The sequence below is a fragment of the Tiliqua scincoides genome, chromosome 4, assembly GCF_035046505.1.
Source record: "Tiliqua scincoides isolate rTilSci1 chromosome 4, rTilSci1.hap2, whole genome shotgun sequence".
NCBI classification, from domain to species: Eukaryota; Metazoa; Chordata; class Lepidosauria; order Squamata; family Scincidae; genus Tiliqua; species Tiliqua scincoides.
In genome coordinates, this window is record NC_089824.1 from 193,097,819 (window position 1) to 193,111,615 (window position 13,797).

At 44.3% G+C, this 13,797-nt stretch overlaps 1 protein-coding gene across 1 annotated transcript; it reads left to right on the forward strand.

Moving 5' to 3' along the window:
• Positions 1 to 2,033: 2,033 nt before the first annotated feature.
• DYNLRB1 (dynein light chain roadblock-type 1) lies at positions 2,034 to 13,162 on the forward strand. Its single transcript, XM_066625688.1, has 4 exons — positions 2,034 to 2,147; positions 5,910 to 5,985; positions 8,337 to 8,504; positions 9,809 to 13,162. The coding sequence occupies exons 1-4, from the start codon at positions 2,145 to 2,147 to the stop codon at positions 9,850 to 9,852; spliced, it is 291 nt and encodes a 96-aa protein (XP_066481785.1). The 5' UTR covers positions 2,034 to 2,144; the 3' UTR covers positions 9,853 to 13,162.
• Positions 13,163 to 13,797: the final 635 nt, after the last annotated feature.

Consider the following 13,797-nt stretch of genomic DNA (forward strand, 5'->3'; position numbering starts at 1 on the left):
TGGGGGTGGTGGCAGGGAATCATGCTATATATACTGCAGTACATTTTTCTTCTTTGTGCCAGCCAGAGGGTCGCTTCAGCATTCCTCAGCCTGTTGTCAAGTCAGAATTTGTGAATGGAGGGAACTGCTTAGGAGAATTGTGGTGGCTTCTCGCCAGTGCCAAATAGGTTGCCTATACATAGGGCAGGGCTTTTCAAACTGGGGCGCCACGCTGCCCCAGCCTGTGGGACCTGGCCTCTGCCCCCTTAAGGGGCAGGGGCAACCTGGAGGCAGGGAGGAGGCAGCTGTGCCATCCCCAGGATCTTACTGCTCGGGGCTGCAGGGGCTTGGGTGCACTTACCCAAGCCTCTTGCAGCCTCCCCAGGGTGCTGGAAGCCCGGTGTGAACCTTTGGCAGGGCTCCCCCCAGCAGTGAAAGTGAAAGCAGAGCAATTGCGCTTTTACATTCACTGCTGCAGGGAGCCCTGCCAAAGGTTCACACCGGGCTCCCGGCCCCCTGGGGAGGCTGCAAGAGGCTTGGGTAAGTGCACCCAAGCCCCTGCAGCCCCCTGAGTGGCACCATCCTGGGGATGGTGCCACTGCCTTCCAGCTGCCCCCCACCCCTGCTAGCACTTACAGTGGCTCAAACTCTCCATGAGGGTTTGAAAACCACTGATAGGGTTACCATTATACAAAGTAGAACAGAGTGCCTATATCTTTAACCATTGGATAGAAGAGGGCATGTGGGCAGGTGCAGCTCAGTATGGAAGGCTTTTAAAAAGCTGCACCTGCCCAAATTACCTTTTAAATACAATGGTTTAAGGTAAAGGCACTCTGTACCACTTTGTCTCTCACCTTTCTTAGGGTCCAATCCTAACAACCCTTGAGGGTGCGTGCGTGCGTGTGTGTGTTAAAAATGCATAAAAACACACAATGCCACCTTTTATGTTTTTATTTGGATATTTTAAGACCCAAAAGCTGGTGTTTTGTGTTTTTATTCAGATATTTTAACACCAGGGATGTGCGTTGGAGGGAAAGGCAGGGGTGGCAGAGCCTCCCTACTGGAGTCCTTCAAAAAGCAGCCAGAGTATGTGGGTTGTGAGTTCTTGTGCCCCTCATACAACTGCATGGCAGCACTGCTTTTTGAAGGACACCCACAGGGAAGCTGCTTCCCCATTCACCGCATGTCCCTGTTTAACACCCTCAACACCACATTTTGGTGTTTTAAGATATTGTCCAGAAATTAAAATAGGTTCCTTTTCCACTTAGAAAAAATACTGTGGCTGCATCTGCTGATACTGTATCATCTACCTCCTACACTTTGTAAGTGAGTATAAATTATAATTTATTAAAATGCATTCTTGGAATAAAAACACAGAACACCACAATTGGCTATTTTAATCAAGAAATCTGGGCGAGGAAAAGTTTCACACGCAGAAACACACAGAGCCTGGGTGGCTGCAATCCTAACCGCACTTAGCTGGGAGTAAGTCCCATTGACTCTCCTGGGACTTACTTCTGAGTAAGCATGCACAGGACTGGGCTCTGAGGCTGCAATCCTAGCCATACTTACCTGGGAGTAAGTCCCATTTACTCTCCTGGGACTTACTTCTGAGTAAGCATGCACAGGACTGGGCTCTGAGGCTGCAATCCTAGCCACGCTTACCTGGGAGTAAGCCTCACTGACTCTCCTGGGACTTACTTCTGAGTAAGCATGCACAGGACTGGGCTCTGAGGCTGCAATCCTAGCCACGCTTACCTGGGAGTAAGCCTCACTGACTCTCCTGGGACTTATTTCTGAGTAAGCACCCACCGGACTGGGCTCTGTATCTGGTCCCCCCGCGCGCCACAGCGCTGCCTTCTCGCCCCCTGAGACCACAGACGCCGCACGCTCCTCCTGCGCCTGCCCGGCGCCCTGCCTCTTGCCCCGCCTCGCGCGGAAGCTCAGCTGGGAGCCCGTCTCCGACCCTCCCGATTCTGCGCACAACGTCTCCGGGCAGGAGGCGGGGAAGGAAGCGAGCCCGGGAGTCCGCCTGTGCACGGGGCTGATTGGCTCGATGAGTGGCTGGCCCCGCCGCGGAGGGAGGGGATCGCGCAGGCGCGGCTGATCTGCGGTGCGCTCCGACGGGACCTTGGAGGCGAGGGCGGTGGTCCTCTGTGCACAACATGGTGAGCAGAGCGGGGCGCGCGCGTATCCTCTCCAGGGCAGCCCTCCTGCGCCGGAGGGGGGCGGGGGAAAGGGGAGTCCCCCAGGGTGGGGACCGAGGAAGGCTCTCTGGAGCAGCCCTGCGCAGGCACCGTCGCCGCGCCCTGCTCTGCGCGCGGGACTGGCCTGGCTCTCTCTGAGCTGGAGGGACCGAAGGGCCTAACCCCGTCCAACTTTCCAGCCCCTGCGCAGCCCCAAGGCCTCTGGGGCTGCCTCCCCAGCACAGGATGCAGCGCAGGCCCCACTGGCACTGGCAAGTTGGATAGGATGGGGCCCTGAAGCCTTTCCCCAGTGCCATCAAACTTTCCAGCACTGGTGCAGCTGCACTGCGCGCCCAAGGGGACCTCTGGGACGCCTCCCACCACCACAGGATGTCGCCGTGTACTGAGTCGGACCTTTGAGCCATCCTGTCCACCATTGCTGATGCCTTGCAGTGCCTCTCCAAGGTCTTGGATGGGAGTTCTTCAGAGGTCTTTCAAACCCTGGGGCCTTCTGCATGATGCTCTAGCACAGGGGTGCCCAACCCCCGCCTAGGGGCAACTTGCGGCCCTCTAGGACTCCCAATCTGGCCTGTAGAGAGCCCTCCATCTCCAGTGAGACTCTGGCCCTCCAGAGACTTGCTGGAGCCCACACTGGCCCATCACAACTGCTCTCAGTGTGCAGGCAACTGTTCAACCTCTTGCGTGAGCTGTGGGACGATGGCTCCCTCCTTTGCTTGTTGTTTTATGTCTGTGATGCAGCAGTAGCAGTGAAGGAAAGGCTGGCCTTGCTTTGCGCAAGGCCTTTTATAGGGCTTGAGCTATTGCAAGACCATTCATTCATTCATATAAGTTCTATCTCTAATATATTCATTTAAGTAAATTTATTAAAATTTGAAATGTAAATTAGTTTTTTTTCCTTCCCCCCTCCAGACAGTGTTAGAGTAATGATGTGGCCCTCCTGCCAAAAAGTTTGGACACCCTTGGTCTAGCAGATGCTCTATCTCCAAGCTATAGCCCCTCATCCAAGGGGCTTATGACAGGGCTGCTTCCCGTTATTACCTAGGGATTTTCCCTTTGTCACTGTCTCCTTTCAGCAAATTGGTTTTATTTATTAATGTGCCTATCCCTTTTTTTCCTTATATGCTGAAATTCAAGGCATTGTATGTGTGGAGTTCTCATGTGATAGTATTCCAAATCTGTCATCATGAGGGTGGTATATTGGCTGCCTATAAATCTGGTTTTATTATTGTGGCCCAAGCTTAGAACCATTATTTTTGAAAAGCAGTGTGCAAATATTGTAGGTATGTTTGTTTTCTCCCCCTGTGATAAACATCCTGCTCCCTTATAGGAATGAGCATGTTGCTCATTCTGTATGATGCTTTCATCTTCATGTGATTTGTTATTTGTCGCACTGGCACAGTGTCTTTTTGACTTTATCCAAGGAGAGTTCCTTTTTCATGGTGTTGCTGCGTGGTAGACCAGGTTGATGGCAGGCTTGTCTGTGACCTTCTTGGCCAAGCAGGATCCAGTGGCGTACCCAGTGCCACTGGTACCCAGGGTGGACTGCTCCCACTGCCCTGCCCTTGGCTGCTCAAAGCAATGAATAGACCTGCGCTTTGAGATTTTGCCCCTTCCCCCCAAGGCCAAGTCTACCTGGAATTCAAAGCAGTGGATAAACCTGACCTCTGTCTCAAGATTCTCGGGGGAGGCCAGGTCAACCCAGCATTCAAAGGGATAGAAATCCTGGCAGCCTCTTACAGTGTGCATCCAGGGCAGATGTCCACCCTGCCCTTGGTACACTACAGACAGGATCTGAACTTGTGGTTATTTGTTAGTGCAATCTGTTCCCCTGCTATTGTCATTTGCAGCACATTCCTTGGGAAAATAGAACCATTGTGTTTCATTCTATCAAGAAATCTATAATACTGTAATAATTTCTTCAGATATACCATTTGAGAGATTAGCACAGCAGTGTACATAGTAATGTGGAATGATGATGATATTTTTTGTTGTAGTCATTTTAGTTTGCAAAGTGCTTAACGTTCTTTAGTTCGGTTATCCTCACAATAGCCCAAGAGATCGCAGGTTGTCATCGTTGTCATTTCCCAGGTAGAGATTGAAACTGAGAGCCTGTATCAACACTTGGCAAATGAATATGGAGCCAACCAAATTATACTTCATTATGGAAATACCTTTTTTCCTTAGTGACACATTTATGCCTTTAGTTTTGGCTGGTCCTGGCCACCTTACTTGTTGGCTTTGTTATAGGAGCTTTTCCATGTAGTTGTCATCTCTCCAAGCAGTAGAGATGAAGTAGGCCACTCAGTAATTGTGTTCTTGTCTCAATAAAAGTTTTTGTGAGAAGGATCTGCTGGTGGGTTTACATTCTTTAATTCAGTGTTGTGAGGCTTCATCTGTGTCTACTTGCTGTTGCTATTGAAGTAAGATACCTTTTTAGGTGATCAATAGCACCAGCTTTTAACAATTGTATTCATAGAAAAATTGACAGCTGTTTAGGCAGATGCACCAACTGTGCCCATTCTTGGAAAAGGCATACATGGACACACATGCCTTGGCTACATCAAGAGTAGCTACTGTAATGCCTGCTACTAGAAAAGCTCCAACTGGTCCAAAATGTGACAGCCAGGGTTTTAACTGGAGCTGTGATTTTGGAACATGTGGTTCTGTTGTGCTGCCAGTTCATTTCTGGACCCAATTCAGAGGTTTGGTTATTGCCTTTAAAGCCTTGACTTTAAGATTTGGAACCAGGATACGTACCATGCCATCTCCATTCCCATGAATCTGACTGTCCACTCCATCAGAAGATGTCCTGCTGCCATCAGAAGTAAGCGGTTAGAAACATGGAAAGAGCTTTTCTTGCTATAGTGCCCAAAATGTGGAACTCCCTGTCCCAGTAGATTCATCAGGCCTCCAGATGTTGAATTGTGAAAAATTCAACATCTGGAGGCCTGATGAATCTACTGGGACAGGGAATTCCGCATCTTGGGCACTATAGCAAGAAAAGCTCTCTCCGTTTTTCCACCTGCTTACCTCTGATGATTGAAAATGCTTTCAATCCAGCAGGACTCTGGGCTGTTTGGTTGGTGAACTTTTTCATTCTTGGCCTTTTTAAATTTATTTAAATCTGTTGGGCTGTCTGCATAATGCTATTTTAGTATTACTTGGCTGTTTCAGAATGTTGGTGATGTTACTGGCCTTGGGCTTCTCTGAAAGGTAGGATATGAAGATTTTAGATGCAAATTCTTGCGCTGTGCTTCGGAAATGATAGTCTGCAAGTGATTCTCCCCCTCCCCGAGTTTCTCGATGAAGAAAATCATGGGTGAAGCATCCCTCCATGCAAAATGAGAGATAAAGACCATGTGAACTAGGATTTCAGCCCCATCTTCTTGATAAAAGCCCACTGAAGTTTAGTGCTTCATTACAGTGCAGTTCTGTGAACCTGACTGAGATAAGAAAAGCCACTGGAAAGGATAAGAGAAACGTGCTTCTGGTTTCCAAGGGCTTATTTTCAAATGATGGGAAGAAAATTATGGCCTTAAGTAAAGCTTTAGCAGATTTTGATGATAAGGTGGTGCTAGAGAAAGCTATGCTTGGAGCACATTTATTTGGCATCTATTTGGGTCTTCTTAGCCATCTCCAGATGTCTTATTATAGAGCATTAGCTGGAAGCAAATTGCATCTTTTGAGACATGTTGATGTATTTTCTTTCTTTTTTTCTTCCAGGCTGAGGTGGAAGAAACTCTGAAGCGAATTCAGAGTCAAAAGGGGGTCCAAGGAATCATTATTGTTAATTCAGAAGGTATTGTGTTGCTACAGTCATGTTTGTGGGTGCTGGTGGTTTTTGTTTAATTAAGCCTACCCATATGAGGCAGTTAGAACCCAGTGCATTTCTGTTTCAAATAAATTGCAGCTTTTGAAAACATACTTTTCTTTCTGTCGAGAGGAAATGTGAGATCGTTGCCTAGTGGCTAGAGGAATATATGGTGGGAGCAAGAAATAAGACCTGTGATTGAAGACTACAATCCTATGCATACCTATGTGGGAGTATATCCCATTGAAATCAGAGGGTCTTTCTTCTAAGTAAACATGTTTAGGATTTAGCTCTGATAAAGTATGTAGCAGTGGTTGGAGGCAATCAGTTTATTACCTTTTCCACAAATAGGATAATGTTATTCATTATGGGGCTTCTGAAATGCACAACCCTTGCATGTCTTTTCCCAAAGCACTTGTGTGGCCCACATTAGCTATTAGAACCTTCGGAATCTCAGGTAAAAACTTTGCAAAATGTAGAAGATCCATGAATCCCACCCCACCCCAAAGCTGTTGTTAGCTCGGTGGGGAAGGAGAGAGATGGGGACATCTAGGGCCAACATCAGTTTCAGGTTAGGGGATTATTTAAATTAGGAAAAGGTGGCAGGGAAGACTTCTCCCACAAGCATTAAATTAAAACCAAAGGCATCAGGAGATCCAATCATGAACTTTGTTCCTTGTTTTTCAAAAATGAAAGTGAATTGTCTGGCCTGTGATATGAATTGATACATCCTGAAAGAACAGGTCAGTGTCTGTGCACACTGTGTACCGAAACTTTCATAATAATAAGGGATGTATTGGGTTTCTTGAGCTCACTTTTTAAAGTTTATTTCAGAATTTTAAGGAAATGCCTTGTTGCTTGGAACATCTTTTAGCTCTTCTAGTGTACTGAGCACATCAAATGCTCCACCTTGTTCACCGTCAAAGCTATCAGTTGAGGTAAGGTCACCAATATTTGCATTTTGCAAATGGGAATTTGAGACTGAGAGACCCTAACTTGGTCGTGGCTTGAGTTGGAATTTGATCCCAGGTCTCCGAGTGTTAGTTGAGACCTGTTAGTTGAGTGTTAGGCATTGCACCACAAGTGCAGCATTGTTTCCCCATTATAGAAGGGCATTTCCCATTTTTGTGGAACTGGCATGCATGTTTTATATGCAGATAATAAAATCTCATTTACTCCAGCGCATGCGTTCTGTCTCTCTCATAACATTTATAAACTGGGCTTCAACCCTGGGCAAGTTGCTTGGTTGTTGTCAAAGAATGAGGTAGTCCTACACATACTTTAATTGCAGTTCCAAAATTATTACTGTTATCCACTTGTAACCAAAAGAAACCTCCATCCCAAGGTGGGAAAAGAAGCCACCTGAAACTTTGGGAAGAGTCATGACGCTGAATGGCATTGCTTGGTACTGAAGTTCAGGCATTACATCAATTCCCATGCATCCTATATACACATCAGATACACTAGATGAGTCATGCACTTTAAAAAAGATCTATAAACTCAAGTATCATAATTGGTTTCAGTGTAGAGACATTAATAGCCAAATGCCATCCTTTGTGTTGCAGGATATCCTAGGAAATTAACAATACCATAATTGTTTTGTTATGCTTCACACTTTCCAAGATTTATCTGCAGTTTTTGCATACGTATTTTTAAATTTTGTAAACTGCAAAGAAGCAAACTATACATTATAGAAATAGATAATCCTCAGACAGTACTGTGAAATTGAGCTGCGGTTGAAACTCGCTTGGGTATAATTACTCAAAACTCATCATTTATTTTCAGTTATCTAGATCTGCACAGATGCTTTTTGTACTTTTAAAATATTGTCTGTTGGCCTGAGCTCTGAGCGCATTGTCTGATAGTTAAGAAATGTATTCCTTTGTAACATGGAATGAGATGAAAGGAAATAATTATACTTGGAATTATTTTCTGCACTGGAGAAGTCCAGGAAAGGCAAGATAAGTATGACATACGTGGGCACCTAGTAGCTTGATTCTGTGTATGTTTATCCCTATGCAACTGCCAATGAGTTAATTGATGCTTATTCCCAAGTGAACCAACCATTGAGATGTAAGATTAATATGCAAGAAGTCTGCTTTGTCTTGCTGGCTACCATGTTCATAGGGAAAGAAAGCTGCTCCTGTGATAATAACTTACGTTTAAGCAAGTTGTTGAGTTAGAAGTATGATTGATTTTGTATAGACAGAATCCTAGGTATTAAAGATTTAATATCAAATGTATTTAGAGAAGGCCCCTAGTTAGAGTTAGTCCAGAAGCTTCCCTTTTGAAGGAAGGCCTTACCCTAACTTATCCACAGAATTCTTTGTGCACTGCAGGTATTCCCATCAAGAGCACCATGGATAACTCCTCTACAATGCAGTACGCAGGCTTAATGCACAACCTAATTATGAAGGCAAGGGGCACTGTGCGAGACATTGACCCCCAGAATGACCTCACGTTCTTGCGGATTCGCTCTAAGAAAAATGAGATCATGGTTGCACCAGGTAAAAAAAAACATAACATCCTTGATAAGCAAATTCTACTCATAGATGATAATTATCTTCCACTTTGACATGGTGTACATTTTGTATCATATTTCTCTTGCACATTGGAGGCAGATTCTAGAAAGTCTCCTACTGAGATATAAACAAGGCCTGGCTATGCATAGCTTTTGAAATAAGTTATTTAGCACCACAATCCTATACATTTTTGCTCAGAAGTAAGTCCCACTGTGTTCAGCCCGGCAAGCCCAGCTGTCAAGACAGTTTACAACCATGTTAAAACATACATTAAAACAATACTTGAAACCACTGTGGCTTAAAAACAGCAGATGTCTGTCTGTCTGCTAGCATTTAGAGTGTCAAAAATAAGACCAGAAATACTAGTAGTGTCTGAGTACAACAAAAATAAATGTCCACTCCTTTAATTCCAAATCCAGTGCAGTTGAGGCTTATTCAGCTATAGTGCAATCCCTTGTCTAAATCTGTTTTAGGAAACTCCACCATCATAAGAGCTTTGAATTTTACAAATTGCTTTGTTTTTACCAAATAGCCAAATAGCCAAAGTTGGCATTAAGCTATTCACTAATGGTGGAATGGCCTTGCTAGAGAAAAAGAAATTAGAAATGTCATCTTTGGTTCTGAGGCTTGCTGGCTGTTAAGGTGCTTCTTGATTAAGGCTCATTTTATGTGCAGTAAGTTGGGTGGGATCCTAAATGTCTCTTCTTAATCCCACATCCTTGGCAATGTTAGGGCAGGTCTAGTCTGTCTGGGCACCAAAAATGCTTGTGATCCTAAAAGTCTATAATTGAGGGAGTACTTCAGCTGAGGGATCTCCAGAGAGAATCAGTCTGGAAATTTCATTGAATTGCAAGAGTTGGTATCACCCCTGTTGCTGACCAATTTGAGTGGTAGGGCATGGGATGGAAGATGCTATGGTGGGTGGTTTGGGCAGAGCGATGTAAATAATAATAATAGAGGTTATAATAATAAAAGGGGTTTACATATGAATATACAGTAAACAAATTAGCATTTCTGTCACTAGTCTTTGCAATATGAATATATGAGATGGCCTTGTCAGGCCATTGATGTATCTTGCCCAGTACTGTCTTTTCTGATGACACTTGGGTAGGAATCTCCCCTGGCATCTGCTTTACTGAGATCCTTTTCAACTGGAGATGTAAGAGAATGAATTTGGGTGTGCTGCCTGCAGGCATGTGCTTTGCAAGTGATAAATTGCCTATAATGTTTGTGGAGCAGCATTGAGAATGGAAGACTTGAAAATAAACTTACTGTTTTTTGTTTTGCAGATAAGGACTATTTCCTGATTGTCATTCAGAACCCATCGGAATGAAAACTTCCCATGTGGATACACAATTCCTTCTACTTATTATGTGTATTTTATTTAATATCCAGAACAGCCCCCATTGATTAATTGCTTGTGCCACTTTAATCATGCCTGAAAAAATTCCTTATTTTTATGTTGAACATACATTTTGAGGAGTATAAAATGTCATTCCATGCAGAAGTCTCACAATGAAGTTGCGGTAACTTAAGTGTCAAAACTGATGTTTCTTTAGTTGTATTTTCTTAATATGACTTGCATTACTGTTGTCTTTTTATTCATTTCATTAACCTTTATTAGGCATAAACATAAATACAAATAAACAAAGAACAAAAATGACCTGTTCCCACAAGCTCATATATTAGCAGCTCTATGAGGAGCAGCAGATTTAACTTTGCATCTCTGGATAATAGCACAAGAGATAAACAGCAAATTGGGTGATAGTTGGCTTGTCAGAAGTAGAAAGAATGGAATGCAGAATTACATCATGGTGGGTCAGTAGCAGGTCAGTAATGGCTCTTTAAAAAATACATAAATCTTCATACCAAGGACAATAAAATACAATATGTGCCAGATACTCAGTAACCTCTAGGTCAGCCATTTTCAGCCACTGTGCCATGGCACACTGGTGTGCCACAAGTGGTCAACAGGTGTGCCACAGGAATTTGGGGGAAGGTCATTTATTAGTTGGACCAATAGGAAATGTGAGCCCCTCACCAGCAGCATGCTGTGCCTTGTTCAATTGTCAAAAACCTGGTGGTGAGCCTTGACAATTTTAGTGCCTTGTCAGTGTGCCACAAGATGAAAAAAATTGAAAATCACTGCTCCAGGTTATAGTCACAGCGTCTGTCAAGCACCGGGCTCCAATTCAGTCTAGCATATAGCTCTTTTGATGGAAATACATTACATCTTGCTAACGTATAAGCACGACGGACCTGAGGTCTTCAATCAGGTATCGGAATCTGGGAGGATGTCCAAAAGTGATTGGTAACTAGATGAGAAAGAGAGCGAACCTTGGTGGCTGCTATATAAATTTCCTGTCTTTCAGTGTTTTGTAGGCTAAGCAAAAGACTCCTTCAAGAAATATTCAGGGTTCCTGCTCCCAACTCATCAGCCAACATTACTGTAGTCTGCAATATTTCCAATAACCATACACGTTTGCCCTTTGTTTCATGTAAGTTTTGCCACTCATTTAAATTTAGATGATGTCATTATTCTGAAATGAATTTTTAAAAATTCATAAATTAGTTTGGGGTCTGATGCTCCCTTAAAAATGAAAGGTTTGAGCAAATTTTGGATAACTTGAGTTTTTGATTCAGAGTTTAGAGTTTTTCCTGGAATTTGTCATGCTGTCACAGTAATAATATGAATAATAGTTATTTTCAGTAAATAATTGTTACCTTTATTACTATTTCCTATTTACCAAAGATTAGAAGGCAACTTAATTTTGAGACTTTTCTGTCTTGTCTCTAATACTATTTGATTAATTACTGCTTTGCCTACATTCTTCTTGGCTCAGTCTTCACTATTCAGAACAAAGTGAACACTTCCTTTTTGTTCATGCAGAATCAAAGAGCCCTTTTTAAAAAGAATTATTTTGATGTACAGTTATGTATGAAAGCGTGAGGTGTTCCAGCAGAAAAGGGCAGCCCAATCCAGAGCTGCCTGAAGCTACGGGACCTGGCAACTCCCTGGCAGGCTCCCGCCAGATCCAGAGCCTCCCGTGCTACTGCAGGAAGCTCCTCGGCAGAAGGGGACTTTGTCCCCTTACCCCGGGTAAGGGAAGCAGCCCCGCAATGGGGCTACTCACTTTAGTGGCGACTGTTTGGTGGCTGCTAAGGTGAAGGCGCTCGTGTAGGGTGCGCAGTCCTCCACAAGCACCTAGGATCCTGTGGAGCTCGGCCTCTCCCCTCCCCGGAATGCCCCCCACGCCCCGACCACACCTCCCCCACGCCCCCGACCACACCCCCATTTCCCGTTCCGCAGCCTGGCACTGCCAAGGCAGAGAACATGGGCGCCCCGCAGGGCAGTGGCTCAGCGCCGGCTAGAGCTGAGGCAGCTCTGGCAGGAGCCTGGCGGTGAGCCCCACAAACGTGCCTTACAGCACGTTTGTGACTGTGGTTTGCGCCGCGGAGGCGTGGTGCAGACCACGGGTTTGGGCTCTCAGTCCAGTGTTATTGGACTTTGTATTTTGGGGATAAAAATACTTTTCTTATAGCCCAGTCCTATCCAACTTTCCAGCACCAGTGTAGCCACAGTGCAGCCCCAAGGTAAGGGAACAAATGTTGGTCTCCATGGTAAGGTCTCCATGACTACCTCACCACTGCAGGATGCAGCACACACCCCATTGGCATGACTGCATCACTACTGGAAATTTAGATGGGGTTGAGCCCTTAGGAAGCTACCTTTATATTCATTGGTACATCTGTTGTTGCTTCTGGCTGGTAGCTGCCTACCAGATTCCTGACAGGAATCTCCTACCTGGAGATGATGGGGATGAAAACTGGGACCTTTGGCATGCAAAGCATGTACTATACCACTGAACCACAGCCCTGCTCCATTTCACCTCTTTTCTGGTTTGTCCCTTGATATTATTTAGGGAAGCTGGCCCACTGCAGTTGGTATTTCAGTCCTCAGAGATGTGTAACCTCTCCGAGTTCAAATACATACCATTACATTGTGCAGTCTGACATATTCTTAAAGTGCTGCAGCAGACAGTATAATGGTTTTAAATTGTATTGGGGATAATTGCACTTTCATTCTATAAAGCAATCCTGAACAGACTGCAGTCTCTCTGGCTTATAATGGAGTAAGGAGTCAAAACAGAAAAAAAGCTTTTTTTCTAGGAGTTGCATGACATGGATATTTTGAGTATAGAAACAGCATCACATACATATTTTATGACTTAAGAGACTTGAATGTATCTCTCTAAAAACCTCAAAACTACATTTTTATGATTACAGTTAACAATGAGTTGGCCCTATTCATTGTCATCTTTGGTCTAGAAAGAACAATTAGAGCTTCACAAAATTACTTCAGTACCTTGTCAAAAAAGGTTGATAGGCTGAGTCTTGAACAATTTGCTTCTAATTCCTCTCTCAGTCTACAGTTACCAACAGTGTCTTTAGTACTTTGGGGTCCCTTTTGGATTTAATTTAACATGCTTGCACCTTTTGAAATAGAGTGGACTTGTAATCTAACCACCCAGTCCTAAGCATGTTTACGTAAAAATTAAGTTTCATTGAGGCCAGTGGAGCTTACTTCCAATGCAATGTGCATATGTAATCAGTTAATTAAATAAATGGCTGTGCAAAGTAAAGAGTGTGATTTGGGGTTTTACTGCCTTTGATTTGCAGGGACCAGATAATAGACTGGGAAAGTGCCTTTAGCAGAAGCTGAACATCACAAGAGAGCAGACTGTAACAGCAAAAATAGTCTGCAGTCCCTCTTGGACTGCCACTTTAAAGCAGTCTAGATGACCTCTGTAATATAAGTTCCTTTATGGCAGAGAGCAGGAGCTTGGTGGTAGGAGTGTTGAAGGGGCCTACAGATGAGATCCTGCAGTGGAAGGGGCATATGTGTGAGAGAGATTCAGCAAGAAGGATTCTTAATACAAGAGGTGTCCTAATGTCAGCCTGGAAATAGAAGCTGTTTCTGCCCCAGAACCTGTGCCCTGCCTGATTGATTTCTAACAGAAGGCTGGGTGCTTGGAGTATGTATACATTTGAATGAGGATCAGCTATCAGCAAAATTCAATGGGTCAATGGCTGGCTTCCTAGAAGGGGGAACTTAAGAAGACTTAAGAAGGGGGACTCAGCAACACAAGGCAGTTCAAGGAGATGCTTAAACAGTGATTGGATTAAAACAAGACTTAATGTGTGACTGGGGGGGGGGGTTGTGTAACCATGAGCTTCTGTGTAGGTACAATACAACCAATCAGTAACACCAAAATCA